This window comes from Ictalurus furcatus, chromosome 10, assembly GCF_023375685.1.
Source record: "Ictalurus furcatus strain D&B chromosome 10, Billie_1.0, whole genome shotgun sequence".
NCBI classification, from domain to species: Eukaryota; Metazoa; Chordata; class Actinopteri; order Siluriformes; family Ictaluridae; genus Ictalurus; species Ictalurus furcatus.
Genome location: NC_071264.1, coordinates 31,470,572 through 31,492,490, shown reverse-complemented (window position 1 = coordinate 31,492,490; position 21,919 = coordinate 31,470,572). Strand labels below are relative to the sequence as shown.

Here is a 21,919-nt window from a genome sequence, read left to right as displayed (position 1 = left end):
GACCCGCTTCAGAGTGAGAAAGTCATTCGACTCTGAATCGACTCACTGCAGGAAGTGAATCAAACTCACCGTGTGTTTTATGTTGTAGTGTTTTTTTGTTTTCTTTTTTGAACTAGATGTTTCTCTGAGCTGCTGAACTGAACCACAGCACGGAGCTGCAGCGCTGCAGAAACACCACGAGTTCTGGAGATCTCGAGAAATAAACTAGAAATAATGTTTAAAACTCTTATTTATATCATTGTCTAATCGTGTATTTAGGCTCGGTGTTGTCCGAGCACGGGCGGTGTTCCTGATCTCCACAGTAAAGGTGTGTTGAACAACGAATGAAAGAGTTTTATTTTCGTTTTCAGAGATGAGAGCGTTCAGTAATTCAGAAATAGGGCTGCAACTAACCATTATTTTCATAATCAATTAGTTGGCCGATTATTTTTTTCGATTAATCGGATGGGGGCGGAGCAAGCTTTCAGTAACTTTTTTTTGGTTTATTTAAAATAAAATCCACAAACTGAGTGTTACAAATATAAACTTCAGACTAAAACTTTACACAACTGTTTGTCCAAAACAGAAAAGAACCCAATACACACACACACACCAGAACATATATTATTAATTTAGGACTGTAGTTTAATTCTGTGCTTTTTGTGCATCCATACAAATAATGCATAAAGACTATAAAATAAATTTTATATATATATTTTTATACATATACATATACATATATATATATATATATATATATATATATATATATATATATATATATATGTGTGTGTGTGTAATTTATTTTATAGTATGTACACATTATTTTTATGGATGCACAAAAAGCACAGAATTAAAGTCCAGTCCTAAATGAATAATAAAAACTCTTTCACTGCACCGTGTGGTTTCTGTTCCTCACTGCCTTTAGGAATATTATTTTACTTTTTTATTTTTGATCATAATGTTTTAATTAGACATTACAGATCTGACTCGCGCTACACTTTGTATCAGCGCGTCTACACTGCGCGTGATCAGCAACTCAGCCTCGTTACTAACACTTCACTTCCGTTATAATAAACGACAGAATTTACACTGCAAGCGCGCAAATACAACATATAATGACAATAAACTTAAATTAAACTAAACCTTTTAAGCAGCTCGCACCAGTTTCCCCTGCCCCTTACACACAGTGGAGCATTTTGGATATAAACATAAGCTTGTGCTCGTGCAGCACTGTTTGATCTCCACGGTGTTTAATATAAAATGCCCCCCTGCCTTAGAGGATTTTCTTCCTCAGTCACGTGACGATTTCTCCTCCCTCTGATGGAGACTGAGGTCATGTTGGGAATAAAAGGTAACGCTGACAAAAAGTAAACTGAAGAGAGTCAGTGTCGGTGACTCTGGGTATGAGGCTAAAGCTAGTGGCGTCGCATTACGTCCGTATGACGTCATGCGCCGTCGACTAGGAAGCAGCTTATACTTCCAGTTAGTAAAAAAACACTAGTGATATATTTGCGATGATATTACCTTTCTAAAATCCACACACTAGACGGTAGAGAACATAGTGCATAGTGTAAGTGTGCAGTACTTCCTTTGGGACACAACTTTAGTATTTACTCTCAGAGGCATGTTTTCGGAACAGAAGTAACGTAATGAGTAAATCTCCCCCATGCCACGCGCAGACCGACTAATCCATAATGAGATTCCTTACAACCATTTTCATCATCCATTATTATCGATTATTTTATCCATTAGTTGTTGCAGCTCTAATCAGAAGTAAAAGAAACAACAACTTAAATATGAAATTCTGAATCTTAATGAAACTCAGCAGGAAAATGACATCACAAGACATCTGTCCAACTTCACCCACAAACTGCTAATAACTAACACATTCGGTTCATCAGGTACACTGTATGTGTGTATGTGTCTGTACACAATTTTAATGCTATATTAGTTTTCACAGTTTGATTAAAGTCTGAAGTCAGTTGTAGTTTAGCTTCATGACTCTTCTGTCTGAACACTGGAGTTAAAATTAGATAAATAAAATTTGTTCATGTGCAAGGTTTTACATGCAGGTCAGTCGAGGAAATCTCTCACACACTCACACACTCACACACACTCTTATTCGTTATGATGTTACTGAGCTCCACACACCTTGTGACCTTTACCCTCGGCCTGCACTGCTCGCTCCTTTAGACCGAACAGCAACCCAATGGAGACTTTATTTTAAATAAACAGCTGGCTTAAACTCCTTTCTCTCGGTCGGTCTGTCTGTCTCTCTCTCTCTCTCTCTCACACACACACACACACACACACACAGTCTAAATCTCTCTCTGTAGCAATGTTAATAATATTTAATATTTCTGCATCTTTTTCTTAATTGTATGTAAAATTTTCCTTGTTTAATCAAATTTAATGGATTTTTTTAGCGCGTGAGATAAGCTGCTGATTCTGTTGTCACACACACGAGTGTTTGGTGAATATAAAACATAATATCAAATGTTTTATCTTTTGCAATAACTCACACTGCTGTGTATTTTAACTTTAGTCATTAATTATATACAAAACATCCAATTAAATACAAACTAAGTTATATTTATTCACCAAACACTCGTGTGTGTGTGACAACGGAATCAGCAGCTTATCTCACGCTCTAAAAAAAATCCATTAAATTCGATTAAACAAGGAAAATTTTACATACAATTAAAAAAAGATGCAGAAATATTAACCCCGCCCTAACCCTATCATTAACCCCACCCCTGAGCTTAACTTCAGCCCCGCCCTCGATTCAAACCGGAGTTCAGCTCAAATCATTTAGTCTTTACTTTAAAAAAACAAAAAAGGTGCAGACTCTGAAATCTCACTCAGGCATAATTCTGAATAAGATACTGAGGACTGTCCTAAAATACACATACACACACACACACACACACACACACACACTTTCTCTTTATGTTTAAGAGAAAGGTCAGTCCAAAAGTTTACATCTCCCCTGGTTTTTGACCAAGATAAAATTAGGAAACGCACCTCTTTTACAAATTATCTACAAAAAAACTCCAATAAGAAAATATATTTATATTATATATATAATTTTTAAACAGTAGAAAGAAGAGAGGTGTGTGTGTGTGTGTGAGAGAGAGAGAGAGAGAGAGAGAGAGAGAGAGAGAGAGAGAAAGAAAAGAAAGCCGAGTGAGACACCTGAGAGAACCGAGAAGGTGAAAGAGCTCAGAGTTCTAAATATATACAGCTGTTATAAAGGTAAAGTTTGAAGATTTAGTTCTAGAATATTTGGTGTTTTGAATTATAAATTATTATTTCTGAACTGATCTCATTTTTACTGTTTGATTGTCAACAACTTTTCTGATTTTCATTAGTGATGAAGATCTGAGAAACTCACGTCAATCATATTTCTGTACATTTTGTCCTGAAGGTGCACAAACGTTTGCACTGATTAGTCAATGACAGACGCAGACCTGACACACACACACGGTTTAACGAGCCGCAGCTTCACGCGCTGAGTGACCTGAGGAAGAAGATGATGCTGTGTGTGTGTGTGTGTGTGTGTGTGTGTGTGTTACCTGCTCTCGGGAGATGCACGGTAATGACGGTCTGCGCGGCATTTTCCAGCTGCCATAGTAGCTACTGGAAGTTTCTCCGAGCGACACACAGCTGGATCTCCGCCGCGGCCTCACCACCGGCACGCGCTCCTCGGATGTCCGGTGCGCCGTTTCCCTCGGCGGATATAAGCGGTCGAACCCGAGGCCGAGCACAGAGCCCGTGACAGCGGCAGCGCACGCGATCAGCGGCCTGAGCCACGATGCCACGCAGCTCAGGCCGGTGTGCGCGAGCAGCCACGCGCCGCTGGCGAAAAGCAGCACGAGCACGCTGTGCCGGAGTTTGAGAGTCGGTAGCAGTGTGAGCAGGCCCACGCAACCGAGCACGAACAGCAGGCGGCCCGCCGTGTGCACGTGATGCGAGGCAGCGGCGGAGTCGTCCTGCTCTCCGGAGCCCCACTGCAGGAAGCGCAGCGCCGCGAAGTCCCCCAGGTAGCACGAGACCGGCAGGGCCACGAGCCAGCCGCGACTGCTCTCACGCTTCCGCCGGCGCAGGTAGAAGGTGAGGAAGAAGTGCGCGCACCCGATGCTGAACAACGGGCTCAGAGAGCTCGCGACGTCCGACAGCAGCGCGCGCAACTCGACGCTTTGGAAGCGGCGCGAGAGGAAGAATGACGCCGCGAGCGCCGCGAAAGCTCCCGCGTAGGCGGCGGAGGCGCGCGCAACCCCGGTGGAGCTGGAGTCCGAGTCGCTGCACGCGCGGCACGCGCTATAGAAAAGCCCCCGCGGCGGGTCCTGCTTAAGCGGCGTGACGCAGCTCTTCACGTAGCCGTTCCTGAAGCTCTCCGCGCCGCCGTCGTGCCTGACTTTACCGTGCGGAACCTCGCCTTCCTCGCGCACAGCCATGTTTTTCCCTCCTCCCGACCAAAGAAAACAGCACGCGCTTTCCGTTCCCGTCTCAAACTTTCATCCTGCCGACGATCGACGGTTTCGCTACATGGCGGCGGACGCGCTCCGGAACCGACTCAAACGCGCTCCTGCATTTTTTTCTTCTCTCTCGACTGCAAAGGAAGAAAGAAGGTGAAGTGTTGTTGTTGTTTTAGCGATGATGAGCTCCGGAGCGCCGCCTACAGGCGAAAATTCACAGCGGCTCGAGCCTGACAGCGAGCAGAAACGGGTCATGATTTCATGGCTGTGTCCGTATCGGCTCTCTGCTGGACGAGTAGTGCACTAGGTAGTGTACAGGAGCCATTTCATCCTCGGTGTAGTGCACTGACCCTCAGCGGAGAGAAATTCATTCATCATGTTCTAGCAGAAACACCAGTTTCACTCTGCGCGTGCGTTTCACTGTGTACATACTAATACATATTGTTACAGATAAATACACTTACCTGTAATAATAATCAGGGAGAACACTACGATCTGTCTTCTCCCTGACGACAACGACAACAACAACAGTAATTACTTATTTGCAATGTGCTTAAACTATTGATGTTAATGTAATGGTGTTAATGTACTAGTGTTAATGAACTGGTGTTAATGTACTTCCCACTCTCTCAGTGAGGTCGTATCCTCACATGGGTTTGAATTCTGCTCTGCTGTTGAAACTCACCTCATCCTCTCCTCTCCTCCCCCGGACACTGCTCTGCTCAGATCTCATCATGGATGTCAGCTCATCATCTCACACTAAACCCCTGCAAGACTGAGCTTCTGTACTAACCATGAGATGTCTCTCTCTCTCTCTCTCTCTCTCTCTCTCTCTCTCTCTCTCTCTCTCTCTCTCTGGACAGCTCTCAGATCTCTCCATCTGACACTGCGCACAACCCCAGGGAGACCATGGACAACCAACACTTGCTAAACCACATTTCTAATGCAGAAAACGGCCTCTACAACATCAGGAGGATCAGGAGGCCATTTCTCTCCATAGGTGAGTCTCTTGTCATCTCCAGACTGGACGACTGCACCTCGCTCCTGCCACGTCTGCCTCTGAGCTCCATCTGATCTCCGCAACTGGTCCACAATGCAGCCACACAACTTGTTTTCAACCTTCCTAAGTCCTCACGCCACCCCACCGCTACGCTGAGGCTTTATTACATGTTTATTTACACCTTTTTTTTAAACATTTATTTGATTTTTTATTCTTTACCTTTTTATATTGAAATCAAGTGCATCATCTGCAGCAGTAAACAAACTCATTGCAACTCATTTGCACCAAGAAGCACGTGTATATTACAGCAAAGGTCTTAAGTCTTGAACCTAAGTGACCCGTTATTCACCATCACGATATTATTCACAGCTAAACGGGACAATTCAGTTCAATTCAGTTCAGTGTTATTAGTACAGCTCTTTTAACAGTGGACATTGTACCAGAGCAGCTTTACAGAAATATATAAATTCAGGATATAGATTTTAAATGTATGAATTTATCCCTAATGAGCAGTCAGAGGTGACGGGGGTGAGGAAAAACTCCCTGAGACGATATGAGGAAGAAACCTCGAGTGGAACCAGACTCAGAAGGAACCCGTCCTCATCTGGGTGACACCGGATAGTGCGATTATAAATCAGTTGTATACTACAGTGTCAAAATGTGCAGTTGTGTAACCAGGAACTTATGATCTTATGAGCAACTTATGAACATGAGCATCAGAGTTATTTCTAAATTCATTATAGTTTTAATTTGAAGTCTGTTGTGTGAAATGTGATGGAGACTTGAGAGCAAAACTGTTGTTAGCAGTTGCAGTACCCAATGAGCAGTGATGATCGGTTCTAAACTGACCTCGGAGCAGCTGAGGAGGATGCTGTCAGTTCTCCCACAGAGATTTACTGTACGTTTAACTCTCAATAAAATCTATAATACCTGACGAGGTTTCTGTGACTGTGAGTGTGCAATAACTAAACACGTCATTCTGAGGGAACTTCATCCACAGATGTGTTTAGGCATAAATTTCAATAAAATAATAAGGGATATATATTCCATACTATACCCCATTCTATACCTCATACTATACTGTGTGCTATGCTCCATACTATACTCAATACTATACCCCATACCCTGTACTCCATACTATACCCCATTCTATACTGTGTGCTATGCTCCATACTATACTCCACACTATACCCCATACTAAACTGCACACTGTACTGTGCTCCATACTGTATTATATACTTTACTGCACTATACACTATGTACTGTACTGTATACTATACTGCACAGTATCCTGCTCTAGACTATATGGCAGTACATAGTATCAGGTATTACGGAATACAAATCGCTTTTGTCTCTGGTCGCTTGCCGTAGTATGGGCGTGGCTAGTTCGCTGTGGTTCCACGTCACTCCATAGACTCAGACTCCATATCGGACACGGATACAGGCAGAAATCGGAGGCAGTAACGTGAAGAAGGTAAAGTTTACTTCATCAGAATCTTCATTTTAATGTGCTATTTTGCCAATAGTGCTATTTCTAAACGTTATTTATTTAAACAAAAATGGCTCGTTGACTGTGTCGGTGTGTTTACCTGGCCACGTAGGCAGAGAACTGGCTAAGCTACGGTTGCGTTTATAGTCGCATACTACAGTACTACATAGTACGGATAAAGTAGTGCGCAGCTGTGTGGCGGAGTGATCCGTGAGCATACTGTGTAGTAGGCTAGTGTGTGCAGATGGTCGTCGTTAGCTATCTGGCTAACTAGTTGTAAATGTCATCCGCTTCTTTACAAACTGCATCATGTCAGATTGTGTGGTATAAAAATGATTAATAATGTGTAGAAGTTCTGCTTATTCACCCAGGTAGATTACTTATTTATTATATAAAGCCATCTAACGAGGCTTAGCATAGCACAGCTAACGTTAGCACACTAGCTTGTTATTATTATTATTATTATTATTATTATTATTATTATTATTATTATTATCATTATTAGTCATCTATTCAATAAAATTTATTTCCTCCATGTTATAATAAAGCTGTTAAACACCAAACTATTTTATTTTCAATACTCCTGTCAATATGTAGATAAGTGTATGCAGATCCAGTGTGATCGGATGACGTGGATAGATGTAAAGTCTCTACTACAGCGTCGTGCAAAAGTATTGGAACATTAACACCACACACACGAGGACTCGTTATAGTATAGTTTAATCTTAACACACCTTTTAAAAACACAGAGCTTCCTGAGTACTGCAGATATGCATCATACAGCCACTTCATTCATATTGATTGAATCCTCTTAGCCGAGTTCATGATCTTCACAGGATCATCTCCAGAACATAGCAGATTCTCCTCCAGATCTCTCACTGTGCTCATGGTCCATCTTATTATAATCAGAAAAACTTTGATGTTTTCCACGGAAGCTCGACTCCAGCTGTATCTGCAGAGAGATGTGGTGAAGTTCAGAAGCTGGGTTTTGTTGGACTTTATGTTTACTGTACTGACAGATTGGTGTGTGTTTTTTTTTTTTCCTCTCCTCTTTCAGGAAATCACTTTAATCATCTCTGACTGGTGTCTGCTGAAGGGACGAGGATCTGTCCAGCACCATGACCGCAGCGGAGAACGTGTGTTACACCCTGATCAATGTCCCAAGCGACTCGGAGCCTCCGTCAGAAGTCAGCCTTAAAGCTGATTTGGGTAAGAACGCTAGCGAGAACACCGTGTGAAGTTCTAATGTGTGAGAGCGCCGGAGAATCGTCTTTAATAGCTTTGTGCTCTTTACGTGAACAGAAAAGGGGGAGATAAAAGCCAAGACGGAGGCGCTGAAGAAAGTCATCATCATGATCCTGAACGGTGAGAAGCTGCCCGGTCTGCTGATGACCATCATCCGCTTTGTGCTTCCTCTTCAGGACCACACCATCAAGAAACTTCTCCTGGTCTTCTGGGAGATCGTACCCAAAACCACTCCTGATGGAAAACTGCTTCAGGAGATGATCCTGGTCTGTGATGCCTACAGGAAGGTAAGCGTCTGTCGCCACACAACACAAAACCCGCATCATTGACCCAAGTACCGCGCGTTTATTCTCTGTCTGGATTCGTCTGGTTCAGGATCTTCAGCACCCGAACGAGTTTATCCGTGGCTCCACACTGCGCTTCCTGTGTAAGCTGAAGGAGGCGGAGCTTTTGGAGCCGTTGATGCCGGCTATCCGCGCCTGTCTGGAACATCGCCACAGTTACGTACGCCGCAACGCCGTCCTCGCCATCTACACCATCTACAGGTCCGGTTTGATTCTTCACAAACTATTTATTTATTCATTTATTTATTTATTCATTTAATCATTTAGGTTTTTTTCCTCACAATTCCAATTCAGTTTCAGTTGAACTTTTTCTTGTGGTTTATTTCTGGTTGGACTTGTTGATTTCTAATAGTTTGAATTTTTTAATACTTTTTTTTCTTCATATTTTTATTTGGATTAGTGCAGTTTTAGGACAGACTAAAAGTACAGTGTTTTCCTGTCTAATTTTTTATTTTTTACAGAAAAGCAAAAATATATTCTTATTATACAGAATCAAATGGATATTTATTGCTCTTCTTTTCTTAATTTTTTCAGCTGTAACTATTTGCACCAGTGAAAATGCATGTGAATTAGTGTGTGTGAATAAGTGTGTGTTAGTAAATGTGTTCTGTGTATATTTTTTTCTGGGCGTTTCTTTCGTCTCATGCTCTTTCTTTTTTTCTTTTCTCTCCTCGTTTAGAAATTTTGAGCATTTAATCCCCGACGCTCCAGAACTGATCCATGACTTCCTGGTAAACGAGAAAGACGCGAGCTGTAAAAGAAACGCCTTCATGATGCTGATCCACGCCGATCAGGTAAATCTGCTCTGTACAGCAAAACTACTTATTTCATCCGATCAATGAATCAAATTAATACAGTATTAAATCTGACCGCTTTTATCTGAGCGTTTAAAACTCGCACTAACATCAGACAGTTGATCGGACGTTTCTGTCTCTTTCTCGATCAGACTTTATATTTTGTCTCAAAAGTTTTTGCACTTTGTTAGCAAATGTAAACATTTTAATACGTATACAGAGCTAATAGTGTGTGTTGTGGAAATTTTATTAGAGGAATGAATACAACAAAAAACAGTGTAAGTGTGTTCATTAATGTCTCTTAGCCAACACCTGATATTGATTTAATACAGTTCTTTATTATTATTGATAATAATGATGATGATGATTCTTCTTCTTATTATTATTATTACTGCTTATTTCTGAGATGTATATAAATAATAATTTAACCGTTTGTCTTCAGTAAGTATTAATAATTTTTAGCAGTGAGATAAAGTTAAGGTTTTAATCGTTTATTCCCCTAAAACTTGCCAGGACCGAGCTCTGGATTATCTCAGCACGTGTATCGATCAGGTTCACACATTCGGAGACATTCTGCAGCTGGTGATTGTTGAACTCATCTACAAGGTGATTTCATCTTTATTACATGTTCTACACTTCATATAGCACACTGCATAGGTGTGTGTCGTCATGCCTGTTTACACAGCTGCACTTGTTGACTCTATAGAAGGGATTTATTTGTTTATTTATTTATAATCCGTTGTCACTCAGATGAGGACGGGTTCCCTTTCGAGCCTGGTTCCTCTCAAGGTTTCTCCCTCATATCGTCCCGGGGAGTTTTTCCTCACCACCGGCGCCTCTGAATTTAAGTGTGTGTGTGTGTGTGTGTGTGTGTGTGTGTGTGTGTGTGTGTGTGTCTGAAGGTGTGCCATGCTAACCCGTCAGAGCGAGCTCGCTTCATCCGCTGCATCTACAACCTGCTGCAGTCGTCCAGTCCAGCTGTGAAATACGAAGCTGCTGGAACTCTGGTCACTCTGTCCAGCGCTCCGACTGCCATCAAGGTCGGACTTCTGTCTCCACTATTATACATCTGTGTAATTAATGACATTAGAAACCTGTAAAACTCTGTGTGTGTGTGTGTTCAGGCTGCAGCTCAGTGTTATATTGACCTGATCATTAAGGAGAGCGATAACAACGTGAAGCTGATCGTACTGGACCGCCTCATCGAGCTGAAGGAGCATCCCACTCACGAGCGTGTGCTGCAGGTATAAAATCATCATCCGTTATCATCTTCACCACCATACAGCCGGATGTATATTTTATCTATGAACTATACGGGCCGTGTCCAGAACCTGGACGGTCTCGTCGTGGTGCTAATTGCTCAGCGAGCTAACTATTTGGTTCTGTTCTGATCCGAGGACCTGGTGATGGACATCCTAAGGGTTCTGACCACTCCTGACCTGGAGGTTCGCAAGAAGACTCTGCAGCTGGCGCTGGACCTGGTGTCATCTCGTAACGTGGAGGAGGTGTGTGTTAATGTGTTAATGAGACTTTAATGCACGCTGAACCCTTTAAGTGTTAATCGTGTGCAGTGCTGCTTCTAACTTCACCTGTGTTCTGTTTCTGTTTGAACACGGAGCTTATACTCCGGAATTAATCAGATGGCTTGTGTGTGGCCCGAGGACGGGAAAACTCTTATTATACATTTACCCATACATATACGTCATTGTTGCTAATAATAATAATAATAATATCTGCGTTTAGTCTGAGAAATCTCCTAAAGTTCTGGCTTCTGATTTTCCCGCATGAGCGGAGATGTAATTGTTTCTCAGTCAGAATATATTTATTTATGTTTTTCCTCATGTGATGTGAAAGCAGAATTAATTCTCTTGAGTACTATTAACTAATCTTCCAAAACCCTCCATTTATTTAATATATTATTATTTAAATTAATAAAGTTATATAAAGCCAAACACATTGATATCTTCACTGGATGTGAGGGTTGGACACTGGATGTGAGGGTTGGACACTGGGGGAGGGTTGGACACTGTGAGGGTTTTCCACTGGGGGAGGGTTGGACACTGTGAGGGTTGGACACTGTGAGGCTTAGACACTGGTGAGGATTAGACAGTGAGGGTTGGACACTGGATGTGAGGGTTGGACACTGGGGGGGAGGGTTGGACACTGGGGGGGAGGGTTGGACACTGTGAGGGTTTTCCACTGGGGGAGGGTTGGACACTGTGAGGGTTGGACACTGGTGAGGATTAGACAGTGAGGGTTGGACACTGGGGGAGGGTTGGACACTGGATGTGAGGGTTGGACACTGGGGGGGAGGGTTGGACACTGTGAGGGTTTTCCACTGGGGGAGGGTTGGACACTGTGAGGGTTGGACACTGGTGAGGATTAGACAGTGAGGGTTGGACACTGGGGGAGGGTTGGACACTGGGTGAGGGTTGGACACTGGGGGAGGGTTGGACACTGGGGGAGGGTTGGACACTGGAGGAGGGTTGGACACTGGGAGAGGGTTGGACACTGGTGAGGATTAGACATTGACTACGTTTACATGGACAGCAGTAATCTGATTATTGACCTTACTGTGAGTAAGATAATAATGTGATTAAGGTGTTTACATGAGTCGCTTTTAGAATACTCCTGTCATGTTCCCGTTTCACATGTTATAGAACATAATTAGATTAACAGCCCGCATCATTACGTCACCGCGCCACGCCGTCCGACGTCCCTCCAGAATTTCACGCATCAACATACAGTTGGTCTTCGTTATGGTACCGTATACAGTTTTGGGTGTTTTTATTTAATTTTTTACGAACGCTTTAAGTCCAGTTAATTATTAGTCATGCTGTACGTGCTATTAGACGACTGCTTGAAGCCGTGGGCTGCGTCCCAAATCACGTAGTCACCGTCTATATAGTAGCCGAGATACATGTATTTTTCCCCACTGCAGGCCTATAGTAGGAAAGTATGCGGTTTGGGACACAGCCGAACTCTCTTGTTCGCCGTAAAACTGCCGTGTGTGATCGTGTCCTGTCGCACAATGCGGTGAAAACTCCCACACGACGTTCATAATGTGATTAAGGTGTTTACATGTCACTACTACACGTCCATAATGCGACTAAAACAGGAGTACTCCACCTGTCTTAATTAGATTATTGCTTACTTCGATTATGACCTTAATTAGATTAAGGTAAGTAAAAATTGCTGTTTACATGCTAGTTTCTTAATTAGAGTATCGTCTTAATCGGATCAGGAGTGGATTATTGTTGTCCATGTAAACGCAGCTAGTGAGGGTTGGACACTGGTGAGGGTTGGACACTGGTGAGGATTAGACAGTGAGGGTTGGACACTGGTGAGGGTTGGACACTGGTGAGGGTTAGACAGAGAGGGTTGGACATCGGGGGACGGTTGGACACTGTGAGGGTTCGACAGTGAGGGTTAGACACGGGGAGGGTTAGACACGGGGAGGGTTGGACACTGAAGATTGGACACTTGGGGGAGAAAACCGGAGATTGGACACTGAAGGCTGGTGATGTTTTGTTCTCTGCAGTTGGTGATTGTTCTGAAGAAGGAAGTGATCAAGACCAACAATGTGACTGAACATGAAGACACTGATAAATACCGCCAGCTGTTGGTCAGAACTCTCCACTCCTGCAGTGTACGCTTCCCTGACATGGCTGCTAACGTCATCCCTGTGGTGAGTGTCAGAAAACACACAGCAAATCTCATTCAAATACAAAACCCCCTAACGTCAACCATCTCACCGTCCACTTTATTAGGAACACCTGCACTTACACACAGTTATCTAATCAGCCGATCATGTGGCAGCAGCACAGTGCAAAAAATCATGCAGATACAGGTCAAGAGCTTCACGTAATTCACATCGACATCAGAATGAAGAGAAAGTCTGATCTCTAAAGTCTGATGATTAGGAAAAAAGCTCACCTGTCCAGAGTCTGCATAAATGAGCAGGTGTATGGGTATTCCTAATAAAGTGGACAGTTTTTGTATATTTTTCTGTATGCTTTTTCTAAGTTTATATAGTAAATGTAGTAAATATACTACGTTTATAAAGTAAATGGGTTTTATTTATAAAAAATAAATAATGAGGTATGTTTTACAGACAGTTATAAAGACAGTTCGGACTTGAGTTATCTGTGGTGTTTAATCTGTAACTCTTCCTGCAGTACTGCCACTGACCACCAGGGGACACAACACACCAACCACAACGCCCCCTGTGGTCATGTGACATTTCATTAACGTTCCCTCATTATCACAACAAGAAAATACAGAAATAAGCGAAAAAGCTTATTATTATTTATATACAGGGGATCTGCATCTGCTTAAAATTCTTTTTGAATTATTTTTTTGAAGTTACTTTTTGGATCAATCCAAGTGAACATCACCAGAAGCCTTCTGACTGATCATCTCAGATCTGCATCATACTGTCTGGAAATAACGTCACTGTTCCCAGTACATAGTGCGCATAGTTTGTCTCTGCATTAGTTTCTGAGATATCGAAGTGTAAACAAGGGGGTGTGGCCTTAATTTTACTGTTAAAAACGGTCAATTCTTCAGAAAAAGTTCAACAATTACTCAACTGTTCATGCTTGATGCAGGAAATTTTGATATCATCTAATGCATTCGTTTCTCATTTCAAACCGATACGATTATTTGTGTGTTTATGCAGAACCGATCTTTATTTGTTTTATTTCTGTTTTTGACACAGAAATGATATCAGCACTGAACTGAACAACCCATATACTTTGTAATAATTGTCAATTTCACTTCCTCCTCACATACAAAATAAAACAAAACTTTTATTTCTACACCTATAAATAGAGGGGTCTGAAAGAGTGCAAAAAAAATCACTAAAGTGCACTGTTACTCTTTTTTCTAAAGAAAAGCTTCGATGAGGTAAACAAATAAAGCACAAAAATAATTCTAACAAAAAACAAATGCAGTGCTTCAATGGCGGTCCTGCGCGCAATTCTCAAATTTATCGGTGGATCCGATATTACAAAACCTATATCTGATTACGGAAATCTGGTCAGTCAGGAGCGTTCTTAAGCATCACTAAATAAATACTCCAGCATTTTAAACCTCGTCTCTTAGCAGTTAACAATGAGTGCATTATGGTTTATTTTACATTATTTTTACATTTTATTTTACAAATATTTGACGTATAAATGTTTACTAATAAATATGACGGTAAGTATAAAGTATTAACACACCTGCTCAGTGAGAAATAATACATTTAGCGTGAAACATGGATGCTAGTTGTACATTATATATTCATTTGCTTTGTTTTATTTAGAAGTATTGTGTGTGTGTGTGTGTGTGTGTGTGTGTGTGTGTGTGTAGCTGATGGAGTTCCTCAGTGACACTAACGAAGCAGCCGCTGCTGATGTGTTAGAGTTTGTGCGTGAGGCGATACAGCGGTTCGACTCGCTCCGAGCGCTCATCATTGAGAAAATGCTGGAAGTTTTTCACGCCATTAAAACGGTCAAGTAAGTCTACAGAGTATTACTGACTACATTATGACATCATCACACTGCGCCTTTATGTTACTGAATTGGATTGAATTGAAGTTAATGCGTTTATGTTTCTAACACACGAGCGTTAAGCGTTAAAGCTTTCCTTCTGAAGCTTTGTTCTCAGCAGCGGTTATTACAGCGACTGAACGCTGAGCATCACACTGTGAGATTATAGACACGTTCTTACATCACAGCTCACTTCCTGTTTACATAAGCAGATTCATTCTCTGACATGTTCCTGCTAATTGTCATTGAATGATGCAGTGTATTTTTGCGTTGGCTGTAAACACATTGTATGTGTGTGTGTGTGTAGGATTTACCGAGGAGCGCTGTGGATTCTGGGAGAGTACTGCAGCACCAAAGAGGACATCCAGAATGTCATGACTGAAGTGCGGAGGTCACTCGGAGAGGTAAAGCTCCGCTAGAGCTGCAGCAGCTAATCCATAAAATAGATAATGATTGATTACGAAAATCGTTCTCAACAAATCTCATTATCGGAGAACGTTTACTCATTACGTTATTTCTGTTCCAAAAACACGCTTTGGAGAGTAAATACTAAAGCTTTGTTCCAAATGAAGTACTGTACACTTACACTATGCATTATGTTCTCTACTGTCTAGCGTGTGGATTTTTAGAAAGGTAACATCATCTCAAATGGAACACTAGCGTTATTTTTACTAACCGGAAATATAAACCGCTTCCTAGTCGACGGCGCATGACGTCATACGCACGTAATGTGATGCCGCTAGCTTTAGCCTCATACCCAGGGTCACCGACACTGACTCTCTTCAGTTTACTGTTTATGTCAGCGTTACCTTTTATTCCCAACATGACCTCAGTCTCCATCAGAGGGAGGAGAAATCGTCACGTGAATGAGGAAAAGAGTGCGCGTCCTCCAAGTCCTCTAAGGCAGGGGGGCATTTTATATTAAACGCCATGAAGAAGACTGTAACATTTAAACTTGTGTAGCGTGGAAGCATGACAGCGATGCACGAACACAGACTTGTGTTTGAATCCAAAATACTCGACTGTGTGTGAGGGGGTTGGGGAAACAGCTGCGAGGTTTAGTTTAATTCAGGTTTATTGTCATTTTATGGTGTATTTGTGCATTTGCAGTGTAAATTCTGTAGTTTATTATAACGGAAGTGATGTTTTAGTGACAAGGCCACGCTGCTCCTCACTCATGGTGTAGATACACAGTGCAGTGCGAGCAAGATCTTTAATATCAAAACACTATGATCAAACTAAACAAGTGAAATAACATGTCTGAAGGCAGCGAGGCGCGGAAACCACGAGGTGCAGTGAAAGGAGGTTTTTATTATTCATTTAGGACTGTAGTTTAATTATCAGTGTTTTTTTGTGTGCATCCATGAAAATAATACATAAATACTTATAGTTAATATAAAATTATATGTATATAATTGGATAAACCATTGTTAAAGTTTTTGTCTGAAGTTTGTATTTGTAACTGTTTGTGGATTTTATTTTAAATAAATGAAAAAAAAGGTATCGATTAATCGAAGTAGTAGTAGTAGTAATAATAATCGGCCGATTAATCGATTATGTAAATAATCGTTAGTTGTAGCCCTGAGCTCCACGTTTGTAAAGGAGACACTAAAATATCCAGATTTCAGTCACATCACTGCGTATACACCAGCCTCACCTGACTCCACATTATACACTGTTTACTCTAATACTGTGTGTGTGTGTGTGTGTGTGTGTGTGTGTGTGTGTGTATGTGTGTAGATCCCCATAGTGGAGAATGAGATAAAGAAGGAGGCGGGGGAGCTGAAAGTGGAGGAGGAAGTGAGCGCAGGGCCAGTGCAGAAGCTGGTGACTGAGATGGGAACCTACGCCACTCAGAGCGCTCTCAGCTCCAATAGACCCTCGAAGAAAGAGGAGGACAGGTTCGTAACGCTCGGAGGAAAGTGCTACCTGCCCTCTTCCACATACACAAGCTCACAGGTTGACTAGTGTCACTGTGATTGACAGGGGGTCACGAGTAGGCCCCTCCCCATAGAACCATCTGGTAAAAAGTTGTGAAATTTGATACACTGATTGTCAAGGGTCTAAGGAACGTTCTGACCAAATTTGTGGTTCTGACCAAAGTGCCGCCAACGCTCTAGCGCCACCATCGGGTCAAATTTGGCCCTGATGAAGTCAGACTTTCGGATTGTACCGAGCGACTCCGACTTGATTACAGAGTTTGTTTATTATTTATTAGTTGTTTTTTTCTTGTCTAGGCCTCCTCTGAGGGGTTTCCTGTTGGACGGGGATTTCTACGTCGCTGCGTCTCTCGCCACCACGCTGACTAAAATCGCACTGCGCTACATTGCCATCGTTACAGACAAGAAGAAGCAAAACGTAATAATGTCTTACCTGTTGTACCTTTCTGTTGTTTAAAATAAATAAATAAATAAATAAATAAATAAATCAAGGAGTAACTAAAGTCACCTGGTTTTTTTTTTTTTTTGTTTTGTTTTTTTTTTTGTCTCAGTCGTTTGTAGCTGAAGCCATGCTGATCATGGCCACCGTGCTCCACCTGGGGAAATCTTCACTGCCCAAGAAGCCGATCACGGACGACGACGTGGAGCGAATCTCTCTGTGCCTGAAGGTTCTGTCCGAGTCCTCACCGCTCATGAGTGACATCTTCAACAAAGAATGCCGCAGGTCCCTGTCCCACATGCTGACTGTACGACTGGAGGAGGAGAAACTCTCTCAGAAGGTACACACACACACAAGATTTAATTTAACCTTCTGTATGTCACTGAACAATAAAACTGAATTTTAACACGAAATTAGAATTAAGATGGCTCAAACCTAAGAGACCTTCTTAAAGCAGTAAAAGTTTAAAAAGTAAACATTAAAATAAATAGTCGAGTGTCCGGAAAACCAAAATGCTGCCAGACGTCGGACTTATAAGTGCACGGGGCATCCTCTGTTTCAGTTTCGGTTTCAGCCGAACTCATTCTGCCCTGCTACTGCTCAGTTCAGGTGATTTGTCAACGCACGCGTGACGCAGGTGCAGAGTAGGTCCACGTACCCCGATATATCGTTACACCCCTACTACGGATGAGACTTGTTTGTTTTGGAGTCGGCCCCGCCCGCGCTGTCGAGTCCTGCTGGTTTATTCCGGTGTTTAGATATCCGACTGCTTTTAAAATGTAAATATTAAACTGTAGATTTTGTGTAAGGACAAAAAGGATCAGATTTTCATCTTTAACACTATAAGCTGAATAACAAGTTTGTCAGCGTGGTTTCGCCCCTCTTCAGTCATTAACGCACTTTAATGTTAATGTAGACCGAGCACGGTGCGTTTCCCTTTCCTATCGGAGGTGGTGTTTTTCTTGCGTTTTCTTTGCAGTTGTCGAACCCTGACCTGTAACGATGATGATTGTGTATCTGAGGAGATGAAAACATGATCACACTGAAGTGTTTGTTTTATATTTAACTCCACAGAAAGAATCGGAGAAGCGTAACGTGACGGTGCAGGCCGACGACCCCATCTCCTTCATGCAGCTCACCGCCAAGAACGAGACGAGCTCCAAAGAGGACCAGTTCCAGCTCAGTCTGCTGGCCGCTATGGGCAACACGCAGAGGAAGGAAGCGTCCGACCCGCTCGCCTCCAAACTCAACAAGGTGACGCTATACAACACTCTGATGATGCAAAATATACACTTCAATAAACTCAACATGATAACACACACACAAACACACACATACACACATACACACACTCCCCGTTTCACGCTTTAAATGATTGAACCAGTACTACAGTGTCAGGACCACTCTCATACACACAGACTAGGACGATGCGCACTCATCTGATGTCATCTTTCGAGCAGCGTTCCTAGAGTGCTTATACTGGGACGTTTCACTGTGTGTGTATCACTTCCTCATGTGTGTTCACCTCGTAAACTTCCACTTCCTGGTTCGAAACTGTTACTGCTACAGTAAGGTTAGTGACATCATCAGCAGTGATAAACTATACTTTTTTTTTCGAATATAATTTTTTGCCTTAAAATATAAAAGCTGGTCAGATGAAGAAGAAGAGATTTCCCCAGAAGCACCTTCATCAGGACCATATAGATCAGTGTGAGCTAGTTGGTGTGTGTGTGTGTGTGTGTGTGTAAAGTGAGTGTGGGTTCTTCAGTCTCACGTTGGAGTATGGGAAATAGTGCGTTTGTGAGTGTCCGTCAGATGCTCACTCAAAATCAACGTGCATTGTGGGTATAAACGAGTGAATGAACGTAGGGAATGAGGTTGCTCACTCAGAATTCGGACACCACTACAGAATGGCCGATGCTCGATTATAGCGCGCTGTATAGGAGATAGGGAGCGGTTTCGGACACTGCAGAAGTGTGTGTAAGCGTTTTATTCAGGATCTGCAGTCAGAATGAGTTTAATCACACTGATGAAAAGTTTACTGTATAATCTGCTTCGCTCTGGATAGAAGTGTAATATACAGCTCTGGGAAAAATTAAGAGACGACTGCGAAATGATCCGTTTCTCTGGTTTTTATTATTTATAGGTATGTGTTTGGGTAAAATCAAATTTTTTCCTTTTATTCTATAAACTACAGAAATTTCTCCCAAATTCCAAATAAAAATATTGTCATTTAAGGCATTTATTTGCAGAAAATGACAACTGGTCAAAATAACGAAAAGAGATGCTGTGTTGTTTATACTTTTCCTGGTTAATAAGATTTGGCTCAGGTGATCACCTAAACAGTAAATCATTCAGAAGAATGAGATGGACCTGTGTTGGAATTCAACACACATTGGAATGGAATGGCTGCCATATACACATATACAGTAATATATACAGTAGATACAGCAATGTGGTCTGTTCACCTCCTGGCCAGCAGATGGCAGTGTGACTGAATAAAGCTCATTTGAAAGTTTTTTATTTTGGGTGTCTGTCTGTCCCCCCCCCCCCCCCCCCCACAGGTGACGCAGCTGACTGGTTTCTCAGATCCGGTCTATGCTGAAGCATATGTCCACGTTAACCAGTATGACATCGTGCTGGATGTGCTGGTGGTCAACCAAACCAGTGACACCCTGCAGAACTGCACTTTGGAACTGGCCACATTGGGTACCATCTCTGTCTATCAATCTATCTGTTTGTGTGTTCGTTCTTTCATTCCGTGTGTTGTTGAGTATAAAACCGAGGTGTTGTGCTGATCCTGCAGGTGACCTGAAGCTGGTGGAGAAGCCGTCTCCTCTCACTCTCGCTCCTCATGACTTTGCCAACATCAAGGCCAACGTCAAAGTGGCTTCCACAGAAAACGGCATCATCTTCGGGAATATCGGTGAGGAGATGTTCACTGTGTACGGTACACCTGTCCTAGACAGGAAGTCAATTACTTATAGCTTAGTGGTGTTTCCAGTGTATAATATGTGTGTGTGTGTGTGTGTTTGTGGTGCTCTGCAGTGTATGATGTGTCGGGAGCAGCCAGTGACAGGAACTGTGTGGTTCTCAGTGACATCCACATCGACATCATGGACTACATCCAGCCGGCTTCCTGCACAGACGCTGAGTTCAGACAAATGTGGGCGGAGTTTGAGTGGGAGAACAAGGTAAAGAACCGTACTCCTAGTGAAATACTGTGTGATTCCATAAACATCTCACTTATCCTCCTCCTCGTTCCCTAAAGGTTACAGTGAACACCAACATCACCGAGCTGAACGATTATCTTCAGCACATTCTCAGCTCCACCAACATGAAGTGTTTAACTCCAGAGAAGGTAACGCTGTAAACCCCGAAAAAACATTTCACATGCTCTCTTCAGTCAAGCTCACTCATTTATAAAGTCATGTCTCTCTCTCTCTCTCTCGTGTGTGTGTGTGTGTGTGTGTGTGTGTGTGTGTATGTGTTGTAATCCAGGCTCTCTCTGGGGTTTGTGGTTTCATGGCTGCTAACCTGTATGCTCGCTCTATCTTTGGCGAGGACGCTCTGGCTAACGTGAGCATCGAGAAGCCCATTCTCCTCGGACCTGAGGCTCCGGTCAACGGCCACATTCGCATCCGTGCCAAGAGCCAGGTGAGTACTCAAACAGGAACTCGTAGAAGAACTTGAACACTCGGTTTGCGTTTTAGCGACTAACATTTATATACACGATATACGGACAAAAGTATGTGCGCCCCTGACCGTCACACTCATCTGTGCTTCTTCCTCAAACTGTTACCACAAAGTCAGAAGTAGATTTCTTTATTACTAATATTTGTGTGTTTCTCCTCCACAGGGCATGGCCTTGAGTCTGGGAGATAAGATTAATCTGTCTCAGAAGAAGACCCTCTCGTAAAGCGTAAAGGCGTTCAGTAGGAAGCGCTCGTGTTTTCATCCTTTACATTATTTTTTTTAATTGTCACTCCATTTCTGACTTGTGTTCACATCGTCGCTGTGTGATTCGAAAAAAAAACAGTAAGATCTGTGTGATGATATTTCATCCGACAAAACTCGTAATGTGTCTTCATTTATCTGTAACGTACCAATAAATATCACCAGACCATCGCCGTCTCCTGTCCTTAATTCTGAGTTCTTTGTTAATGTTCAAAGAATAAACTATGCACAAAAAGAGCCATAAAAATGATCACACCGTGAGGAACTGAGGAGGTTTAAGATCGTCGTCTAGTTTAGAACAACAAACTCACTCCAGGAACTCCTCTACGCGCGTCTCTAATCTGATTAGACACCACAGGAAACCGCTCCGTGCTGTTATTCCCCCCCACTGCTGTTGGGGTGCCAATAATTATGTTAACATTATTGTTTTTGCAGAAAACTTGTTTTCCTTTTTGTTATATAACTATATAGTGGCTTGTGTAAGTTTAAGCTCAAAATGGCAGTATTATTTATTTTATATATTTATTTTTCTTTTTTTTCCAAAGTATTTTTATTGAGAAAGAAAACAAACCTCCTGTCACATAGCAACAATACCATTCTCATTTTTTGTTATACTTACATATACACACATACATACATAGTGTAGAAAAGGAAAACACAAAGAGAGTGGAGAGTCCAGTTGCATGGCAGAATTCGAATCAATAAAACGGTTACAAA

General features: G+C 42.2%; 2 protein-coding genes across 2 annotated transcripts in view; one reads left to right on the top strand and one right to left on the bottom strand.

Moving 5' to 3' along the window:
• pde3b (phosphodiesterase 3B) overlaps window positions 1–5,607 on the bottom strand; it is a 57,561-nt gene extending 51,954 nt beyond the window's left edge. The window contains exon 1 of the mRNA XM_053634085.1: window positions 3,558–5,607. Within this exon, the coding sequence (XP_053490060.1) occupies window positions 3,558–4,439 (882 nt within the window). The 5' untranslated portion in view covers window positions 4,440–5,607. The remainder of the gene's footprint in view (window positions 1–3,557) is intronic.
• Window positions 5,608–6,851: 1,244 nt separating this feature from the next.
• Window positions 6,852–21,373, top strand: copb1 (COPI coat complex subunit beta 1). Its single transcript, XM_053635143.1, has 22 exons — window positions 6,852–6,934; window positions 8,007–8,158; window positions 8,252–8,481; window positions 8,570–8,739; window positions 9,218–9,332; window positions 9,846–9,938; window positions 10,235–10,372; window positions 10,457–10,576; window positions 10,730–10,837; window positions 12,874–13,020; window positions 14,688–14,833; window positions 15,174–15,270; window positions 16,607–16,767; window positions 17,104–17,224; window positions 17,358–17,585; window positions 18,320–18,499; window positions 19,810–19,954; window positions 20,052–20,171; window positions 20,294–20,439; window positions 20,517–20,606; window positions 20,747–20,902; window positions 21,105–21,373. Exons 2-22 carry the CDS (start codon window positions 8,068–8,070, stop codon window positions 21,162–21,164), a joined length of 2,862 nt encoding a protein of 953 aa, XP_053491118.1. The 5' UTR covers window positions 6,852–6,934; window positions 8,007–8,067; the 3' UTR covers window positions 21,165–21,373.
• The last annotated feature ends 546 nt before the right edge of the window (window positions 21,374–21,919 follow it).

Bases quoted from the DNA above. Each gene is read 5' to 3' on its own strand.
- copb1 (XM_053635143.1), top strand. From the start codon at position 8,068: ATGACCGCAGCGGAGAACGTGTGTTACACCCTGATCAATGTCCCAAGC. The intron at 10,838-12,873 runs GTGTGTGTTAAT...TGTTCTCTGCAG, and splicing joins CATCTCGTAACGTGGAGGAG to TTGGTGATTGTTCTGAAGAA. The intron at 16,768-17,103 runs GTTCGTAACGCT...TTTCTTGTCTAG, and splicing joins TCGAAGAAAGAGGAGGACAG to GCCTCCTCTGAGGGGTTTCC.